The sequence below is a fragment of the Lotus japonicus genome, chromosome 3, assembly GCF_012489685.1.
Source record: "Lotus japonicus ecotype B-129 chromosome 3, LjGifu_v1.2".
Lineage (NCBI taxonomy): Eukaryota > Viridiplantae > Streptophyta > Magnoliopsida > Fabales > Fabaceae > Lotus > Lotus japonicus.
In genome coordinates this window covers 82,778,487-82,800,447 of record NC_080043.1, presented here as the reverse complement: position 1 = coordinate 82,800,447, position 21,961 = coordinate 82,778,487, and the positions used below count along the sequence as shown (strand labels likewise).

At 35.8% G+C, this 21,961-nt stretch overlaps 2 protein-coding genes across 2 annotated transcripts; both read right to left on the bottom strand.

The window, feature by feature from the left end:
• Positions 1 to 975: 975 nt before the first annotated feature.
• LOC130746506 (seed linoleate 9S-lipoxygenase-like) lies at positions 976 to 6,677 on the bottom strand. The gene is made up of 9 exons (XM_057599148.1): positions 6,367 to 6,677; positions 3,925 to 4,214; positions 3,600 to 3,834; positions 3,170 to 3,493; positions 2,937 to 3,022; positions 2,694 to 2,801; positions 2,307 to 2,614; positions 1,943 to 2,206; positions 976 to 1,871 (listed from the first exon to the last, which is right to left on the bottom strand). The coding sequence occupies exons 1-9, from the start codon at positions 6,596 to 6,598 to the stop codon at positions 1,118 to 1,120; spliced, it is 2,601 nt and encodes an 866-aa protein (XP_057455131.1). The 5' UTR covers positions 6,599 to 6,677; the 3' UTR covers positions 976 to 1,117.
• A 6,837-nt stretch (positions 6,678 to 13,514) lies between these two features.
• LOC130746509 (seed linoleate 9S-lipoxygenase-like) lies at positions 13,515 to 18,532 on the bottom strand. The gene is made up of 9 exons (XM_057599150.1): positions 18,212 to 18,532; positions 16,556 to 16,842; positions 16,102 to 16,342; positions 15,579 to 15,902; positions 15,410 to 15,495; positions 15,227 to 15,334; positions 14,847 to 15,127; positions 14,492 to 14,755; positions 13,515 to 14,414 (listed from the first exon to the last, which is right to left on the bottom strand). Exons 1-9 carry the CDS (start codon positions 18,450 to 18,452, stop codon positions 13,661 to 13,663), a joined length of 2,586 nt encoding a protein of 861 aa, XP_057455133.1. The 5' UTR covers positions 18,453 to 18,532; the 3' UTR covers positions 13,515 to 13,660.
• Positions 18,533 to 21,961: the final 3,429 nt, after the last annotated feature.

The window sequence follows — 21,961 nt, the reverse complement described above, 5'->3', positions numbered from 1 at the left end:
TTTTTGCTAATGAAATGTGAGTCAAATTTTTTTTTTGCTAATGAAATGTGAGTCAATTAGTGAAAAAAAGAAGAAGAAACAATATGGAAGTATTAGTTGAAGAAATGCTAATTTGAACCTTGAAAAGAGGCAGTCACCCTTACCACTTGCCATAGTGTTTGATTTATCATGTATCTATAATGATTTATTTGAATACAAAAATACTTAGATGTACTTTATTCTATAAGATTTTCCGAAAAGTTTGGGGGCCACTATGTTCTCCCAAGAAGTTCCATCCACCTCTGCCAATAGAATTGGAATTCTTGAAAAATAATATTTTTTTTTGGCAATAACAATTTTTTATTTATATTACTTTTTATATGAGGGTATAATTTACATTATAAAATTTGACATGCGTAATTCTCATAGTTTTCATAATGGATTGTTATTTGTTTTAAGTGGGTAATATATTGAAATTAAGGAGCCATAGAGGCTAATACATCAGAAGACACCAACGTTTAGAGCCGGCGGAACCTCCTCAATCCAAACAACGTTGGAGAATTTTGAGGAGTTCTTTACCAAAATGTCAGCTACTGAGTTATCGGAACGGCGAACAAAAGACAAATCAAAATAACTAAAAGAGGAGACCATGTCCCTACAATCATTTAAAACTGAAAATAAATAAGAAGCACCATGCTTTCTCTTATGCCAATCATCAAATAACTGCAAGCAATCCGTTTCCAGAACCATGCGGAAGAAACCAAGGTCTTTTGCCAATGAAACACCGAAAAGCCATTGCTTCCGCCACAAGAGGGGGATTGTTATTGTTGTTAGTTGTGAATACGGGGATGTCAAATTGTGTATTTATCAGCATATAAAAATTTGTTAGTTTTCATAAATTGAGATTGTAGCATATAAATAAATAAAAAAGTGTAATCGCTATTCAACAAAAAATTGTGTAATTTCTACGCAGAGAGGCATGAGCAAGAACTGACATAGTGAAAATGCATTTTATTACATGCAATCGAAAGTTCTGAAATACATTAGTACAAACACACACACAATAACTAATACACAGAGAGGCGCTGTCTCTCAGTTATTGGAATTAGTACAATAGATAATGAAACCAAATAGACTTTCAAATAGAGATACTGTTGGGAATTCCTCTACATGTCAACCCTTCCTCACTAGAACGAAGGAGCAAACTGTAGGGTAGCTCAATAGGCCCAGTTCGGTTTAGCAAACAAGAATCCTTGTTCCTCGCATTGATATTCCCTTCAATTTCTTGCAGCTTGGTTCCAAACTGTTTGAAGGCTTGTATTGCCCTTGTATCAGATGTCCAATTTGGATTCTCCCTCTCCCCAAGATAGATCTCATCAGAAGCATGCCTAGACAATATCTCTATCACAGAAAGATCAACAAGAGTCTGGTACTTCGGTGTGATGGTTCTCAAGTAAGCCTTCTGAGGATTTTTCACCATCTCATCATATTCCGGAGTTCCATTTTCCGGGATCCATCTTCTGCTCAGTGTAGGCCGGTTCAGGATATAACCTCCATAAGGATATTGTCCGAAATTAACAGCTGCATGAAGAGCCGAAGCGATCCATATGATGATAGAGCAAGATTGAATCAATTCTTCAAGAGTTTGCATCTTTGGCCACCATGGCTTGTCGCTCAAGTCAGCATGAGCCCTTTGCACAACTTCCTTCCACCAAGCTTGTAGTTCAGTGTCTTTCTGGACTGCATCATCACTTGGGTAATATAAGGAGACGTAGTCTTGAACCCACTTCTTAATAGCATCCCATATCTCAAGTCCGTCAACAGCATAAGGGTAGTCCTCTAACACAAGGCGAACACCATGGGGGGCAGAGGGATCCTCAACTGCCATTCCTCTGAATCAAGCAAAATGTTTGTTAGTTAAAACAAAAAACTTAAGATTGTGATTTATATTTAAAAATGTTACCTCTTAATTAAATCAGCTGGTAATGCTTGGTCAGGGAAAACCCAATTCTTGTAAACTACAGAAGAAATCTCCAAAGAGTACTCTCCAGGCAAAAATGATTGCTCGATAATGCCTTCTGCATTAATCAGGGATGCTCTAGCAAGTGCGTTGATATTTATTGTGTCACGGTAGTGAGGATATAAGAGCTTGTTAATAGGGTGAAGGGCACTGAGATGTCTGTTTGTTGCTATGGCGAACGGCTCAATCGTTGCATGAGTATTTAACCTGTGACCCCATCAGAAAAAAAAATTAATACTAATAATGCCATTATCATACATACAAAGACTAAGCTTATTTGAAGATCTAGCTAGTGTAGTTCATATACCAGTGGGTAATGAGTTGATGATAGCCTGAGTCATTCACAATAACATGAGCCTTGGCCAGTAGCCAAATTGTTCCTTCAGCACCTTCTTTAGCGGGTAAGACGACTTTGCTTTCAGCACCATATTTAACTCCATTTGGATGTGGTAGACTCAACTCAATGGCAAGTGGGGTTAAAGCCCCATCATCTTTCAAGAACAGGATTGTTCTGGTGGCATAAGCCTTTGAGGATGGAAGTTTGTTTATCTTCTCCAAATAAGGCATGAAAGCATCATGGTAATCTAGTATGAACAATCTCTTAGCGCCAAGCGCCTGTTCCACAAATTTAATTTCAATCCCTTTATTCCATAGGTTTGAGCCACAAAAGAATTGAAGATGTTTATATCCTTACCTCATCTACTGTGAGCCCACCAAGGTTAATCTCCAAGTGTTCTTTTGTTAGTGTACTATTTTGATCACCAAAACCATTGACATCTAGCGTGCTTTTTGGTGGGAACTCCTGCCACATCAAAGAAGAATGTCAGGAAAGATGACAAATAGTGCCACTATGTTAGAATCAACAACAAGAATTTAGCATTAACAACATAAATTCCTGTTTAATTAATATTCTTAGCAATCAAACATTTGAACTTACTTGTAGCAAACGAATCACATTAGGATTAACACCAGCAATCATCTCTCTTCCAAATTCAACATCAGTCATCCATGCAGACTTGCTAACTTCTCAAAATAAAAAAAGAAACAATTGTTAAAACAGGATTAATTCAACAAATGCACTAGCTAGTTTTCTGTTGACACTGAATATAAAATGAGTTATTTCAGTGGACATGTTAACTACATGAAATTCTATTAAGATGAACAATGTACCTCGGATTACATGAGGTGGTGGAAATTGAAGGACATTTTCACCATCAGTGCGAAAGATTTCCTTAAGAACAGGCAAAGGGCTGATTTGGCTGATTATATTTGTAGGAAGTTTAATTCCACCTTCATAGAGTCCACGCACTTCATCGAAGCTATCAAACTCATTCGGCGTGAAGTTCAAATCGAAAATCACAGATTTGAACAAAGGCAACACGCTCTGAGATAAAGATTTTATTCCATATGTAAGAAAATCTGATGACTTCAAGTGACCAAAATTTTCATCTCTTGGGACATAGATGTCCACAGCTGGCTTCTCAGCTGCACGATCTGTTGAGAATCAAATAAGAAAATTAGTATGGTAACACATTACTGAAAGCATAATTGAAAAATACAAAATTGAATTAAAAATAAAAAATAAACAGAGAAATCTTACTTGTCCTGGTAGATTTTCTACCGGTTCTGACCCTGCGAGGATAGGGAAGTTCGGCAGACCCTCCAAGGGTTGGGCGAGGTGCACCACCATCTGGATTTCCCAAATCATTGTAAACATCATAGTCATAAATCCTTTCATGCTCTTTGCGCTCCCCTGATCCATCTCCTCTCAAATTCTCCAATTCTTCTTTTCTGTATTTAACAAGTCCTGCTGGTGTTTGACCTGGGAGATATGTCTTCAATATATTTCAAAAAAAGAAAGTTAGTTCAAGAAAATTACTACTACTAGAATTGAATAAGAACTCGCTGCTAGGCACAGAGCTTACATCATTGGTAAAGAAAATGCGATGCCTGTTATTGTATAATTTAAAGTTGTAAACCCATGAGTTGCAATCAAAGCGAATGGTTCCGTGATTGGGAATGTCTTCGAGGGTCAAGCTGACAAGGAAGAACTCGCATTGCATATAGTTTTTGATGTAAAATGCTCCAGGAATTCCGAAATTGGCATCGTAATCAAATTCGACGCTGTATGCCTCCTGCCTCGCTCCCAAGGTTGGTAATGAGGGAATATGTTTCTGCAGAAAGGTTTCCTCTCCAAGTAACCCAACTCCACTTGCTGCAAAAAGATACAGGAATTTTTTTTTACAAAACAAAAAAGATGAATCAAGAAGCATAGTGTTTTACTAGGTGACTTAAGCATTTTATCAAACACTTGTTGTGCTATTTTATTCTGTCCAATTCCTTGACACAAACAGATGATGTTAGGAAACCAATACTAAGTTATGACAAGCCAAATCGTACGTGGAGGATAATGAACGCAGGTGGCTTCGCGGTGGTCGCCGTTGGCTTCGTGGTGGCCGGTGTTGGTCAGTATAAGTTTGTGGTTGTGTTAATGGTTCACGTGGAAGAAGAGAAACAAAGCTAACTCTCACAGGGAAAGAATTGGGAGTAAGAAATGGAGTAAATTTAAAGTTTTACATATTCACCAAATTAGAATTTATTAATTTTGTTTGCCATAATTAAATTTGAGTTTAAGAATATTTAAAATAAAAAATTGAAAGATATGATTAGATATATGTGTAAAACTTTTTACACTGTCACAGTAATTAATGTAAAAATTATGATGAACCTAACATTATTTTTATTCAAGATATTAATAATTAAAAATCTACTTCCTCAATTCCACAAAAATTATTGTTTAAAGTTGTGACACAAAAAGAAAAAGAGTAAGATAAAAATTATTAATAATATAATATTACTAAAATACCCTTATTTAGTTTTACTCGTATTAGGTGCAATTAAGGTTGTCAATCTTTAGAGATTACCTAATGTCGTGGAGGGAGGTAATCTCGTAACATGATCTCATAACATAATCTCGTAAGACATTATCTTGTATAAAACATATTTTAAAACTATAATAATGATGAAGTCATACTAATACTACTAAAAATTATTTATATAAATCAACAATGACAATTAAAACTATGCATAAAATACCAATATTTAAATCTAAGGTACGTAAGTCATAACAAATTGACAAAACATAAACATAAATTATGATAAGCATAAAAAAGAATAATTAAGTCGCTAAAAGCTATGTGAGTGAAACAAACAATGGTCGTGAATGCGAGAACGACGATTGATTTTACCAAAAACCCTAAGTTTGTGGGTCAAATGTCTGAAATGCCCTTGTAATAATTATTTTTTAACATTTCGGACCAAGTAAGCTAATACGTAATCTCGCGATTAAAAGATATTTCTAGAGATCACTCGAGATGTGGAAAAAAAATCTCTGCTGATCTCGTTTTTTGTACCTGATATCGTAATCTTAAGAGATATTTCTAGAGATTGACAATTATATGCAACTATAAAATTCTACTTTCAATAAAAAAATAATGTGTTTGATAAAAAAAAGATGTGGTTAGTTGATATGAAATGTAATATGTGATAGAAAAATTATTAAGTAAAGGGGTGGGTGAAAAAAATTAGAAAAATGTCATGATATTATAATTCAACAAATATTTTAGAAAATATGAAGAGATGCTAAAACTACCGCCTTTGTAAAACAGAGAGAGTATAATGGTGAATAGACATTCATTCATATAAAGTGTGGACAGGTAAATTTAGTAGAGTGAGAAAAGAAATAAAATAAATAGAAATGAGAGATCTGATTTAAAGTAATAAAAGTGAGACATAGAGAAAAAAATGTACATAAATTGTGTTTAGTAATTTATTAAAATACACTACCCCTGTTTCCAAATCTATCCAGAAAGAAAGAGAAGAAAAACACATATTAAAAGATATTATTAACATTATTAATTTATAAAATATATATATGTTTTACTAATTTACTATTATTTTGAAGTATACTTTTATCACTCCACATTTATATATTCTTTTTATAAGAGTATTATATGGAAAAATATTAATTAATGCTACATTAAAATTGTAAGTGAACAGTTAATATGAAATAAGTTTTTACTCTAAGTTGAAAGTTATTTTAAAACGGAGGGTATACTTTCATTAGATTTTTAATTATTATTTTTGAATTATGATATAGTCAAATTAATACAATGTCATACAGAATTTTCACATTAGTCACTGAATCATGTAAATTGCAACAAAATTCCTCAGATAATATTTTATGGGTCCAAGTCAATAGCCATTTGCACCTTATCCTACTCAGCATGTATGTTTTTTTTTGTCAGGAACTTAGAAATAATTAAGAAAGTCGTAGGAGTAGAGTCAGGGTGAAGAGAGAACCAGACCATTAGTTTTGGTAGCACTGATCAATTGGACATGGATGTTACGGCTGAGGATGGCGGTGGCGCCATCAACCACTTGGCCGGCAACGTCAATAACGAGGCCGAGTGCGCTCCTAGGAAGCCCGAGAACACCACCTCGACGGGCGGACACAATGGCGTTCAAGTCTAACACATTTTTGGGCATCAACACCAAAGTGCCCTTGATCTTTTTGCTCTTGTCAAAGATGCCAAACATCTTTGCTAACTAACTCTTAATAATGTTGTTAACTAAACACTACTCTTTTGAAAGATGAAGGAGAGGCTTATGGCCTATGAAGAACAAGCTAGTGGTATTTATAGTAGAACAGCGACGAGTATAAACGTGATGCATTGATATACATGTACTCTCTTGTTCAAAGGGATATATTATTTTATTAGCAACTAGCTCCACGTTCCAAACGCGATTCTGAAATTCCTATTATCAAATGGATTTTTATGTAAAAAATAAATAACTTCTATCATTCAGTATTTTATTTTTATTTTTATGAATTACTTTTCTGTCATTAAATCGAATTTATTTATGTTGCAGATAAATATTTTTAACATATTTTTAATTAGATTTCAAATTTATTTTTATGTCTTTATGTAAATTATACTATTTTCTTGTGGAAAATATTTAAATCTATGTATAAACTTTACAAGGTGTGAAACCTTCTTTCCCCACTCTCTGCATTGTTCACGTGCATTTTTTTTCCCACGTACCTTATTATGAATTGTACATGAGCAATTCAAAATTCATACATTCACACTTTCAATTCCCTTGTATTTTTCTATACCTTTTTTTTTGCTATGGTGTAGGGTCATCCTGTCAAAGTAATGGAACTTAGCAAAGCATTTGTTTGAAGGGAAATTCTTCAATTTAGTAAAAGAACTCACATAGTAGAGTTGGAATAATAGATCGGATGGTAAAAATTATTGGAGATCTCACAAAATATAGTAAAAAAGGATGATGGAGGAGAGACCTTTTTTGATCAGATTATCTATAGCAAGATTGTACTTGTTGTCTGAGTAGCAAGATGCTACGATAAAGGATGGGGTTGTGAATAGAAGATATAATTTAATAGTGGTCATGAAAATAGAGAAGATAATTTTTTCAATAGAAAAGTGGTTAGAATTCAATTGTGTGAAAGTATGAGTGAGATGTTAATTCAAATTTTTTGGTGGTCTTTGTTGTTGACCACTATAGCTCCTCCTATCTCCCCATCTAAAAATGAGGCTTTAGATTATATGTTGGCAAAAGTGCATTTAAAAAATCATCTCAGAAATTCTTGGTGTTGCTTATTGTTAGCTTCAATTTGAAGATTGTTTATATTTTGTTATTAAATTGCTCTCAATATTTTAACTCAGGTACGGTGAAGGTCGAAGATCTTCTCAAGAGCTATTAGATATTAGTGAATAAATAGTTTACAACTTTACTTTTACCTTTACCTTGCTAATCTTAATTACTGAATCAGTTACTTGGTTATTGAGATAGCTAGGATAGTTAGGTTAGTTTCCTAGTTTGTTAGTGAGTTAGCTGATTGGTTAAGAGTAACTTTACTCTTTGCATTGTATATAAGCAAGAACCTCTGTACAAATCCACTTCACTTATTCATTTTTCATTCAATAACAAATTCAGTTGGAATTCAGTTTCTTCTTCCTTTCGCTTCTTCAATTTGTTATGGTATTAGAGCTCTCTCAGAGATGCGCGCATCAATGGCGGCTGAAGAAGCCCCTTACCCATTCACTGTGCAAGATGCACAAATCGCTTCCGATACGTTCTATATTCACCCAAACGAGAGTCCAGCCACCGTTCTTGTTTCACCACCGCTCGCTGATGGCAACTATCACAACTGGGCGCAAGCAATGAAGATGAGTCTCATGACGAAGAACAAGGTGGGTTTCGTTGATGGGTCGATCGGAGAGCCACCGCAAGGGCATCCAATGCAACCGTTCTGGCAGAGATGCAATATCCTTGTTCTTAGCTGGTTGATCAAGTCCATGAGCACTGAGATTGCTCAATCGATTCTTTGGCGCGATAAGGCTCCAGATGTTTGGAAAGAGCTTTGCGAGCGTTTCTCCCAGGCAGATCTATTCAGAATTTCAGAATTGCAGGAAGAAATCTTCAGCTTAAAACAAGGTGATAGTTCTATTTTAAAATTTTACACTAGTATGAAAACACTTTGGGATGAATTGGATATCTTGAATCTGTTGCATGTTTGCACCTGCAATCCACGATGTGCTTGTGGAGCGATCACCAGAATGGAAGAAGAGCGGAACAAGAATCAGGTTGTGCGATTCTTTAGAGGGTTAAATGATCAGTTTTCAGGAGTCAGATCTTAGATGATGATGCTTGATACATTGCCCAATGTTAATCGTGACTTTGCTCTCATTGCTCAACAAGAGAGACAGTTCGATCTCCACTGAGAATGTTTCTGGGTCCAAGGCTCTACTCGCTGCAAGAGAGAATTCCAATGATGGAAGAAGCTCTCAATCAAATTCTGGGAATTATAACTCCAATTCAGGGAGCAACATATATTCCAACAAGAAGTGTTCATACTGTGGAAAAATGGGTCATACCGTGGAAGATTGCTACAAGAAGCATGGCTTCCCTCATGGGTTCAAGTTCAAGAACCCCAAGTATGCAAATCGGTCAACAAATCTTGTTCACACTACTGAAGAGGATCATGAATCAACTAGTCAAGGGAATACTCAAGAATTAGAAGCTGCAAGATTTGGGTTTACTGCGGATCAATATCATCATTTGTTGGCAATACTACCTCCTTCAGAGCAGAAGAATTCAGCTTCTCAACATACTGCTAGTGTCAATTCCTGTGTTCAAATGCTTCCTGGCAAGAATGGTAATAACATTAGTCAAATCTCCACCAAAAATGGTAATTCCCTTGACACTACTTGGATTCTTGATACTGGAGCTACTGACCATATTTGCAACACACTTAGCTATTTCAGTTCATATAAACATGTTGCACCTATTCCAATATCTTTACCTAATGGGAATGTTGAGTCAGAAACAATCAAAGGCTCTGTACAGCTTTCACCATCTTTCATTCTCATCAATGTGTTATTTTCACCAAACTTTGAGTTTGACTTGATCTCAGTTCATAAATTGGCGAAAAGTCTGCGTTTTAGGCTAACTTTTTCTGATGATGATTGCTTGATTTAGAATTCCAATGCTTGCAAGATAATTGGCACAGCTAGAGCAGTGAGAAGCCTCTACATTCTCAATAAGGATTCACTTTCCCCTTTTCCTACTTGTAATTCTGTTTCCACTTGTAATTCTCAGAATTTAGTTTGTGATTCTCACCTAGTGTACAAAACTTGTGGCACTATAGGCTAGGCCACCTCTCATTTGTCAAGGGTCAATCAATAAAAGATATCTTTCCTTATGTACAATATACTCAAGATCATGTTTGTCAAGTATGTCCAATAGCAAAACAAAAACGTTTCAAAATTTCCTCTTAGTAATCCTACTTCTGCTAGCATTTTTAAAATGATTCATGTTGACATATGGGGACCAGTATCTGTTATCTCTTTGCATGGTTTCTCATATTTTCTAACTATAGTTGATGACTACTCTAGGTATACCTGCTTAAGTCTAAGGTTGAGGTTCAAACTCTTGTTAAAGACTTTTGTGCTTTTGTAACCAACCAATTTGGTGTTTATGTGAAAATTGTTAGAAGTGATAATGGGAAAGAATTTGCTTTGAGTCAATTCTATGCTGAAAAAGGAATTATACACCACACAAGTTGTGTTGAGACTCCTCAACAAAACTCTATTGTTGAAAGGAAGCATCGACACATACTTAATGTGGCTCGATCACTTTTGTTTCAAGCTCATCTTCCAAAGACTTTTTGGGCACATGCCATTATTCATTATGTTTTCCTTATCAATATATTACCTACACCTGTTTTAGATAATCAGTGTCCCTTTCAGCTCTTACACAAATAGCTACCAGATATCACATTCTTAAAAGTGTTTGGATCACTTTGTTTTGCATCTACTCTAGCCAGTCATATGACCAAATTTGACCCTCGGGCAAAAAGGTGTGTTTTCCTTGGTTTTAAGTCAGGAACCAAAGGTTACTTGGTTTATGATCTCAAAACAAGAGATATTTCTATATCTAGGAATGTTATATTTCATGAGAATATTTTTCCTTAAAAGCTTCACAAAGATGATAATGAGTGTAAGTCTAGTACATTTCCCCAGGCTGCTTGTTTACCCTCTGAACCTTTTGATTATGAGTATCCTGTTCCATCAGATAATCCTGTCTAGACACAACCTTTGTCCTCAGATCCTTCTAAAAACTCAGATCAGCCAATTGTCCAAAGGGTTTCTCAGAAACATAGAAAGCAACCTACCTACTTGCAGGATTATCACTGCACATTTGCTGCAACCTCTACTGCTGTGCCAGCCAACTCTTCAAGCAAAGGTATATCCCATCCTCTTTCACAAGTAATTTCCTACCACAAGTTAGATCCTTCATACCATGCTTTTATTATGAATATTACCACCACTGTTGAGCCTACTAGATATTCAGAGGCTGTTAAGCATGAGTGTTGGAGACTTGCTATGAATCAGGAAATTGAAGCTCTTGAAAGGAACAATACATGGCTCCTTTTAGATAAACCCCCGACAAGACACCAATCGGGTGCAAATGGGTTTACAGAATCAAATACAAGCAGGATGGGACCATTGATAGATATAAGGCACGTTTGGTAGTAAAGGGGTACACACAGATTAAGGGCATTGATTTTATGGACACTTTCTTTCCTGTGGCCAAAATGACTACTCTTCGGGTGTTGCTGTCTTTGTTATCCACCAACAATTGGTTTCTTCATCAATTGGATGTGGATAATGTTTTTCTTCATGCCAAGTTGGATGAAGAAATTTATATGTCACTTCCTCAAGGCATGAACTCTGATAAGCCTAATCAAGTTTGCCTTCGTCAAAAGTCCCTCTATGGTCTCAAGCAGGCCAGCAGGCAGTGGTTCTCTACTTTATGTCAAGCTCTTCAAGGTCTGGGATTCACACAGAGCTTTGCAGATCATACCTTATATATCAAGAAATCAGTTGCTGGTTCGTTTACAGCTTTACTTTTATATGTTGATGATGTTTTCTTAGCTGGGAATGATATGGATGGGATCAAGTCAGTGAAGCACTCTCTTTATCAGCAATTTCGCATCAAAGACTTGGGTGAAGCCAAGTTCTTCCTTGGTCTTGAAATTGCACGATCCCAAAAAGGGATTATTTTGAATCAACGCAAGTATGCACTGGAACTACTCTCTGACTCTGTCTTGCTTGGTGGAAAATCAACTACAACTCCAATGGATTGCTCTCAGAAACTCAGTGCTAGTTCAAGCACTCCACTCTCAGATATCAGCTCTTACAAACGCCTTATTGGTCGTCTTCTCTATCTCACCACCACAAGACCAGATATTGCATACGTGGTTAATCAACTGAGTCAATTTCTGTCAGCTCCCACAGATATGCATGAAGCTGCAGCACATCGTGTCTTGCGTTACATCAAAGGTAGTCCTGGTTGTGAACTCTTCTACCCTGCAGCTTCTTCAACTATTCTAACAGCCTTTAGCGATTCAGATTGGGCTGGCTGTGTGGATACTCGCAAATCCATTACCGGGTATTGCATGTTCTTAGGATCTTCCTTGGTGTCCTGACGTTCAAAGAAGCAAACCACCACCTCCAGATCCTCTTGTGAGGCTGAATATAGAGCCATGGCAGCTACTGTTTGTGAAGTCCAGTGGCTCACCTACTTGTTACAAGATCTTCAGGTTTCACAGACATCCCCTGTTTCCATGCTCTGTGATAACCAATCCGCTATACACATAGCTCACAATCCAAGTCACCACGAGCGGACCAAGCATATTGAACTGAACTGTCACATAGTTCGTGAGAAGATCACGCAAGGACTCGTGCATTTTCTTCCAGTTACTTCCTCACTTCAGCTCGCGGACATCTTTACAAAGTCATTATCTCCTGCTCCTTTTCGCCACATTTTCTCCAAACTCGGATTGTATGATATACACTCTCCAGTTTGCGGGGGGGCTTTTAGATATAGTGAATAAATAGTTTACAGCTTTACTTTTACCTTTACCTTGCTAATCTTAATTATTGAGTCAGCTACTTGGTTATTGAGATAGTTAGGATAGTTAGGTTAGTTTCCTAGTTTGTTAGTCAGTTAGTTAAGAGTAACTTTACTCTTTGCATTGTATATAAGCAAGAACCTCTGTACAAATCCACTTCACTCATTCATTTTTCATTCAATAACAAATTCAGTTCCTTCTTCCTTTTGCTTCTACAATTTGTTAAGAGCATGACTTCTAAGAACCAAGCCTTCGACCTAGGAGTTAAATAGTCACTTTTTACTAATGCAAGTTTGCAATTGGTACGTATTGAGTGAAGATTGTTTACATGATAAAATTTGTTAAATTCATCAATTAAAAAATTATAGAAAAATCATGTACCCCAATTTTATTTTTTTGAGACATTCACTCAAAGAAAAACTTATTAATATAGCATCAAATGACTTTATAATTTATTATGTCATAATCTCTTACTCTTCATTTTTTCAAAGATAACCAAACTTAAAGTATAAACACTGAAAAGGTTTGATTTAATTTTTAAGAGTTTAAGTATCCATTGTCCATTGACTTCTTACCTATTATAAAATCTTTTATCTTTACATGACAAATATAAAAGTAAGGCTTCGTTTTCCGGATATATATAATACAAGCCAAACCTTCTAGTAATACATTGCAAATCTGAGCATCTATTGCTAAGGTGGAGACAAATTTTGTATGTTTTTTCTTTTAATTGTGTGTCTTTCTTATAGTGTAATCCATATATCATGAGTTCATCAAAATTAAATTAATATTTTCCACTTCAATCAGTGTCATTTCCACCGTACATGAGAGCAGTTTCCACTATGTTTCAGTGAGATTTCAGAGCAAGCCGTATTCATCTGTCATTGGAACACAAGGTTTGTTGTATTTGTAAAACATGAACATTTAAAGTCTATAAATCCATATGCTGGGATTTCCAGCAAAGCATATAGCAAATGTAATTAATTCTATGTAAACATATGCAAACTGATATCAGAAACACACTTTATTATATGAAAACCATATTAATGGAGCTTCCACAGAGTACAAACATACACAGACAAATATTTATTCATAGAGAAGCATCGTCCCTATTATAAGGAAGTGCAATAGATAAGGAAGCCAAGCCACATAGTCTTCTAAATAGAGATGCTGTTGGGAATTCCTCTGAAAGTTAACCCTTCCTTACTGGAACGAAGGAGCAGAGTGTAGGGCAGTTGAGCTGGCCCAAATCGGTTTTTCAAACTTGAATCATTGTTCCTCCCATTGATTTTTGCTTCAATCTCTGCCAGCTTGCTTCCAAACTTTTGGAAGGCTTGTTTTGCCTTTGTATCAGATGTCCATTCTGGATTCTCCCTCTCCCCAAGGTAGATCTCATCAGAAGCATGCCTAGACAATATCTCTATCACAGTAAGATCAATAAGAGTCTCATACTTTGGCGTAATGGTTCTTAAGTAAGCCTTTTGAGGACTTTTCACCATCTCATCATACTCTGGAGTTCCTGGTTCTGGGATCAATCTTCTGCTGATTGTTGGACGGTTAATGATTAAACCTCCATATGGATATTGTCCAAAATTAACAGCAGCGTGAAGAGCCGAAGCAGTCCATATGATAATAGAGCAGGATTTAATCAACTCTTGAAGAGTTTGCATCTTAGGCCACCATGGCTTGTCGCTCAAGTCAGCATGACCTCTTTGCACAACTTCTTTCCACCAAGTTTGTAGCTCAGTGTCTTTCTTAACTGCATCATCTGTTGGGTAATATAAAGAGACATACTCTTGAACCCACTTCGTAATAGCATCCCAAATCTCTAGTCCATCAACAGCATAAGGGTAGTCCTCTACAACAAGGCGAACACCATGGGGGGCAGAGGGATCCTCAACAGCCATTCCTCTGAATCAAGCAAAAAATTTGTTATTAACAAAAGACAACTAATTTTTTACTACTGATGTATATTCAATAAGGATTACCTCTTAATAAGATCAGCTGGTAATGCTTGGTCAGTAAAGACCCAATCCTTGTAAACTGCTGAAGACATCTCTATGGAATTAGGTCCGGGGCAAAACGACTGTTCTATAATGCCACCTGCATTAATCAAGGACTCTCGAGCAAGTCCATTTATATTTATTGTGTCACGGTAATGAGGATGTAAAAGCTTATAAATAGGGTGAAGGACACTGAGATGTCTATTTGTTGCTATGACAAATGGCTCCATCACTGCATGAGTATTTAACCTGTTGCCCCATGAAAAAAAATGATTAATGATCATGTCCTAAATACATATAACAAACTTTTTGTAGTTCTGGCTTTTGGAGGAGTTCATACCAATGGCTCATGAGCTGATGATAGCAAGAGTCATTTACAATTACATAAGCCTTAGCCAATAGCCAAATAGTACTCTCAACCCCTTCATTTGCAGGCAAGATTACTTTGCTTTCTGAATCAGGAAGACTCAACTCGATGGCAAGTGGTGTTAAAGCCCCATCATCTTTCAAGAATAGGATTGTCCTGGTGGCATAAGCCTTTTTAATTTTGTTTATCCTCTCCACATAAGGCAGGAACACATCATGGTAATCTAGTATGAACAATCTCTGAGCACCAAGTGCCTGCAGTTCCACCAAGTCAATTTCAATCACCTTGTTTCATAGATTTCAACCACTAAATATTATTGATTTTTTAATTGAAAAACATATTTATATCATTACCTCCTCTACTGTGAGCCCCCCAAGGTTAATCTCCAAGTTTTCTTTTGTTATTCTACTAGTTCGATCGCCATAGATAGCGACATCAAGGTTGCTTCGTGGTGGGAACTCCTGCCATATCAAAGAGTTAATCAACGACAGCAAAATTTACAGTTTTAACATTAACAATAAATCATTTGTACTCACTTGGAGACGGCAAATCACATTAGGATTTACTCCAGCAATCATCTCTCTTCCAAATTCTTCATCAGTCATCCATGCAGACTTGCTAACTGCAGTCCAAAATAACAAACAAAATTAACAGACAATTATTTGAGTAATAGTGTGGTGATTCAATTAAAGATGAACAACATACCTTGGATAACATGAGGTTTCGGAAATGTGAGCACGTTTTCACCTTCACTGGGCAATACCGCACTGAGAACCGGTAAGGGGCTAATTGTGCGGAGCAAATCCGTAGGCAGCCAAATTCCACCTTCAAAGAGATCACGCACCTCATCGAAGCTATCGAACTCGCTTTTCGTGATACTTAAATCAAAGATCAAAGACTTAAATGCAGGTATCAGATCATGAGAAACAGATTTTATTCCATAACCAAGGAAATCTGATGACTTCAAGTGACCAAAATTTTCATCTCTTGGCACATACAACTGCACAGCAGGCTTCTCACATGTAGGATCTATAAACAATGAAATAACAGTAAAATTAGCAGAAATACACAAACAAACAAAAAACTATTGCCAAATCAGTAACATGATAGCAATATAATTAAATTTCTGAACAAAACTACAATGAAAAAAATAATTATTGCTTTTATTATACATTATTACCTACAAAATAAAAATTGAACCCAGAAAATTAAAACTCAAAAATCTAACCTTTTCTGGTTGGTTGTCTACCAGTTCTAACCCTGCGAGGGTAGGGATAATTGGCAGAGCCTCCAAGGGTTGGGCGAGCCAAATTGTCACCACCATCTGGATTTCCCAAATCATTGTAAACATCATAATCATAGATCCTTTCATGCACTTTGCGTTCCCCTGATCCATCTCCTCTCAAATTCTCCAACTCTTCTTCTCTGTACTTAACCAGAGCTTTTGGTGTTGAACCTGGAAGATAAGCCTTCAACACAGAAAAAAAAATTAGTTGAAAAATACAGGATTGATGTCAAATTAGTCGCTAATTTTGTAAGTACATTTAGTTTTAGTCTATCGGCGAAAAAATGTAATCCAGTAAAACAGTCATTTCATAATTACTGACTGTTTTTTACTGCGGTCATTTTTTTGTCGAAAGACTAAAATGAAACTCGCAAGACTGTATATAGAGTTGAATTACATCGTTGGTGAAGAAAATGCGATCCTTCTTGTAGTTTTTGGCGTTGTAAACCCAGGAGTTGCAGACGAAGTGAATGGTTCCGTGATTGGGAATGTCTTCGAGGGTGAGACTGACGAAGAAGAACTCGTCCTGGGTGAAGTTTTTGAAGTAGAATGCTCCTGGGATTCCGAAATCGGCGTCGTAGTCGAAGGAGACGCTGTATGCTTCTTGCCTAGCTCCCAAGGTTGGTAACGAGGGAATGTGTTTATCCACGTAGGTTAGGTTTCCAACCTTTCCCTTTCCAGATGCTGCAAAAATGATTTGTTTGGTAAGAGGGAGGAAAGAAAGAGGAAGGAAAAAAAATGGAAAGAAAATAAAAAGTAAAAGGAGAGGAATTAATCTCATATATGCAAAGGAAAAATATATGAAAAAAAAAAAAAAAGTTGGTGTGAATGGGGGTGAAGTTTTTTTTCATCATTAATTCCTATAGTTATTATTCTAAGTGGGCAGCAATCACTGTAAAGTTTTTTTTTTACGTTAATTACAAGTTACAACTTACAACGACAGCTTTCATTTAAAATTCCAGTTCTTACTATTTGGTATTTTGTCTGATCTGATTTATAAAAATTTCATTCTTCAATGATCCAATCCGCACAAGCAAAACTGTATTTTTTGGTGATATTTTGTCTCATTTTTTCATTTTAAGTTTCTATTTTCATATATACATAATTAATTATTTCATTAAAATGATTTTTTGAAACAATTAAAAATGGTTTGGTTTAAAAAAAAATTAACAAAGAAAAAGTTTGAGTAGCTAGGTTTAACTCCGGTCACCACCATGAACCTGAACATGTATCTGAGACCATAAATCACTTATGCAGATACTTATATATTGTTCAACACAACTCTCGTATTGATAGCGGAAGTCGAACCAACAATCATCTAAAAGAAAGTGATCCGTCTTTACTATTGAGTAAATTAAATAATTTTAATAAGACCTACCGTCCTACACATATAATTTTTTTTTATGTTTATGATAAAATTTGAACATACAAGATATATTTATTTAAAAATAGACATGAACAATAATAATCCTTTCAAATCCCGATCAAATCAATTTGGCCCTACTCGCCAGCTAGCATCCTGAATTGTAGTGTTGTTGTCACCATAATTTTTTACTCTTTTTTTATTCAATAATTTTTTACTCCTATATACTTATTCTACCTAATTATGTGGATAAGGATATTTTTAATTTTATAGTTTCTTGTTTTCTTTTTACATTATAGTTTATTGTTTATTTGTTTTTGCTCTCACATTTACACTAAACGTGATGAAAAAAATATGAAATGATATGGCACATGATATCAAAAAAAGAAGAAGAGGAAAAGACTCATTGACTCCCAAACTCCACCTTCATTCTGAGAGAGAAAACACTAACATAAAGGAAAGTTAGAGTTATGATTATTGATTAGTGATCTAATAACAAGATAAGAGAAGAAAGTGTATAGAAATGAGAGATGTTAGAAAAAATAGACATGGATCTATGAAGATTGAAAAAGAAAAGTGGAGAGATAAAGCATAATTAAAAAACATTTTGGTTCAACAGAACTTGTTTTTTTAAGCAAAAAGACTGTTGTGGAACTGGAAGACTATAGAGAAGTGTGAGAAAAAACAAACCATCAGTCTTGGTAGCACTGATCAACTGTATGGCGACGCTACGGCTGAGGATGGCAGTGGAAAAATCCACTACTTTGCCGGCAGCATCGGTGGCTAGTCCGAAGATATTGCCGGCAATGCCAGGAATACCCCCTTTAGGGATGGATGTTAAGGCGTTGAAGTCCAAAACATTTTTGGGCATCAACACTACAGTGCCCTTAATCTTTTGACTCTTGTCAAAGATTCCTAATCCTCCTAACATCTTTGCAAAATGCTAAGATCAACTCACAGTCTCACACTGCTCTTATGCCAGATGGAAGAGAGGCTTGTGGCTTCTGAGAAGAAGCCTAATGTATTTATAGACTTATTTGTCAGTAGAGATCGATGTCTAAATGTTTTTTTATTATATTATTTTATTTTATGAACCTGCAGGCTCCTCGTGCTAAACATGATCTGTAAACATCATTACTTTTTTCTTTTTTGTCCTTCACCAATATGATATTAAATTGTAATATTTTTCAGTTCAATAATTTAGCATGTCATGTCATCACCATGTTTTTATTTTTAATGTGGAAAGCTCTAAAATTGAAAAAACAACCATGATCGCTGTGTAGACGTATACAACCATACAACTTACCAGAGAAAAACAATATGACAATTTTTTTATAACAATTGAGTTTTTATGATATGAATAGACGGAACTTGTTATTTAAAGACATATTAAATGACTCATAATCGGTACTTAACCTCATCTCAACGAACCAATAAGATTATTTATGGATAAATTAATAAATAAAATATAAAAAATCTATTTTACTTATCTTAAATGTGATTGGTTCATCTAAGTTGACCATGAATTATTTAGCCAAAACATTTTTATCGGCCACTTAAACAATTTTTTATTGATAATTGTATGCTCTAATTATAGAACAAATATATAGGGAGTATATCAGCCAAAACATTTGGTTTTCATCTTCACCTTTAACATGTCGCTACCGTTTGCAACTTTTATTAAATACATGTTATCTTCAAATATGACTTTGAAACCATTTTCTATAGGTTGTGCAACACTGAGCAATTTTGATCAATATCAGAGACATAAAACATCAGACATGTATTTCAAATCTGTAGAGCTTTCAATAACAACAGTTCATTTTCCCTTGGCTGGAATGAAATCACCATTTCCCAATTTTACTTTGGAAACAATGGATTTGTCAAGCTCTTTGAATAGCTTCTTGTCATTGGTCATGTGGTTTGTAGTTTGTACAACCACTATTTATCAACCATGAATTGCTTGGGATGTTTCTTGTAGTAAATCATTATGTGATGAAAATAGTTCATCATCTTCTTCTTCCTTCATGGTCACCTTAGCCTCCTCTGTTTCAGACTTGCAGACTCGTTTTACATGTCCCCTATTTCCACCCTTTCAGCACTTAATGTCCGGTCTCCAAAAACATCTTGTTTTAGGATTTTAGTCTTTTTGAAGTGAGGATAAAAAAGAAAAATCTTACCTTGTTGCTTTTTTGCGTTTTCATACAATAGATACCTTGTACCACCACCTCCTCTTGTCTCATCGTTCTTCTCTACTCTTGTGCTTGTAAAGCGTTAATTAAGGCCCGTTTTGGATGAGCTCAATTCTCGCAATGTGATGGTTGATAGGTCTTTTGACTCCTACATTGTTGATATCTTTAATTCATATTTTTTGGGTATAGTGACAAAAAAATTCTGCATTATTCTTTCATTAGAAAAGTCTCTACCAAGAAGTTGCATTTTATTTTCTATGCTTAAGAATCTGTCAGCATCTCGAATTTCCTGCCGAGGTTGAGCACTTGCATGCCTTCAGTTCTTTCAGAACCTTGATATTATGCTTTGAGATGTTCCTAAATTTCTTTGGCGATTTCAAAGTCACTATTCGTATGAATATGATCTTGAACACATAAGATGAGAGACAATTTTTGGCCTTAGTCTTTTTTCTCTTCTTTTGTTCGTGATTCTTCATCTAAGCCACCATAGCATTTCCAGATAGTTCAAGAACATCATAGTCTTTTTCTAGTGCTTCCCAAAGATCCAACACTTCAAGATGAGTGGTCATTCTTGCTGCTCATAACTCATACTCCTCACGATCAAAATGGTTAAAATGGTGGTTGACCTATTATGTTTGATGATGCATCTCCTTCCATTGTGATGTCATTCACTAACATGGTTAAATCCTCATCCATCCAATATGGTTAAAATATATTCATGACAACACCCATATCATGCAATAATCATGGGGTATACCCTCTTACACCAATATCAACTGGTATCGGAGTCGATGGTTACGACGTTGATAGCCAACAATGCTCCGTTGCAGGGAGTATGGTAATATAATAATAGATCACACATGAGGGGGAGATTGTTGGAAATTCTCTTAGTGTAAGTAAGCAATAAAAAAAAGGGAGCTCCCACATTGGATAAAAATGAGAGTGATGGATAGTTTATAAGTGAAAGTACCTATACACCTATTGCCTTAGAGTTTTGGATGAAAGATGTTCACTAATGTAGTTTAAAACTCATCCAATGTGATTAAAAATATATTTATGATCATGCCCCTCTCATGCCATAACTATGGGGTATACTCCCTCACAGAGACAGATGCAGGTTAAAGGGTGTGAGAGCATGTGCCCTCACTTGATTTTGGAAAATATCGTTAGAAAAAAATTTAAGTAGTAAAAGTATGTGGTTTTCAATAGCCCCTTTGGTAAAATTTTCCCTCACTTATTTGCCACATGGCTAAATGCCCTCACTTGAGTGTAAAAGTATGTGGTTTTTTAAGGCTCATTTGATAAAAAATATCTCACTTGTGTCCCATTTGGTAAAAGATGCTCTATATGTTATTTTTTTACGAATTTATGTTATATATATATATATATATTGCCCTCACAAAAACAAATTTCTGGATCCGTCACTGCTCCCTCACACCAATATCAACAGAATTTACCTCTCAACCAGCACCTCATAATTTCAGTACACTCACTCTCCAAAAGAAATATTTAAACTACATATCACAAATTCACAATACCCTAAAGCAAGATTGTAAAAGAAATAACAAAGTCATATACAAGCCTAAATTTCTCTCAACTGGTGCAACTCAAAACAAAGAACTTGAGTCAACATATGACCTTCACATCCCTCTTCATGCACCATCCTAGGAAATGCGAGACTTTTTCAAGAGTTTTCTAGACCTCCCTATTTATTTTTTCCAACATGATGAGCCAGAGTTATCCCACTCAACTTCAAAATGAAGAGTGTTGGGGGGGGGGGGGGAGGGTGATCACACATTTCTTCTAACCCGTTAGAAACCCTAATACCTCATACTCATCAATCGGCACTCAGTGTAGCGTTTTCAACTTTTCTTCCCCGATTGTTGGTTCACGAGTATGACAAGTGAGGGGGAGTTTGGTGAATTATATCAACTCTGAATAGGCGAGGGACGATTCTTCATAGTTTGATTGTTCGTGTATAATTTGTCTGTAGTTTTAGAAATTGGGCACAAATTGTCAAATACCACACTCCGACCATGTCTTCGTGGAAAGAAGATGATCGAAACCTAGGTTATCGACCCAGAATAACACAAATGTGATCCTTCCTCGCCTGACTCGGGTCAAGAACAAAATCCACGCCTTGATTCAAATCACCGCGGATCAAATCCTCTGAGAGGCTAGGGAGTGCCACGAGGCAAAGATCTGACCATTAAAGTTGAAGATCATCAACCCTACCAAGCTAGGTGAG

Coding starts and splice junctions, on each gene's coding strand:
- LOC130746506 (XM_057599148.1), bottom strand. CDS start 6,598: ATGTTTGGCATCTTTGACAAGAGCAAAAAGATCAAGGGCACTTTGGTG. Junction 2,802..2,936: donor ATGTGATTCGTTTGCTACAA/GTAAGTTCAAAT, acceptor TTGATGTGGCAG/GAGTTCCCACCAAAAAGCAC. Junction 2,207..2,306: donor CATCAACTCATTACCCACTG/GTATATGAACTA, acceptor ATGGGGTCACAG/GTTAAATACTCATGCAACGA.
- LOC130746509 (XM_057599150.1), bottom strand. CDS start 18,452: ATGTTAGGAGGATTAGGAATCTTTGACAAGAGTCAAAAGATTAAGGGC. Junction 16,843..18,211: donor CAGTGCTACCAAGACTGATG/GTTTGTTTTTTC, acceptor TCATTTTTGCAG/CATCTGGAAAGGGAAAGGTT. Junction 15,903..16,101: donor TAGACAACCAACCAGAAAAG/GTTAGATTTTTG, acceptor CATTGTTTATAG/ATCCTACATGTGAGAAGCCT.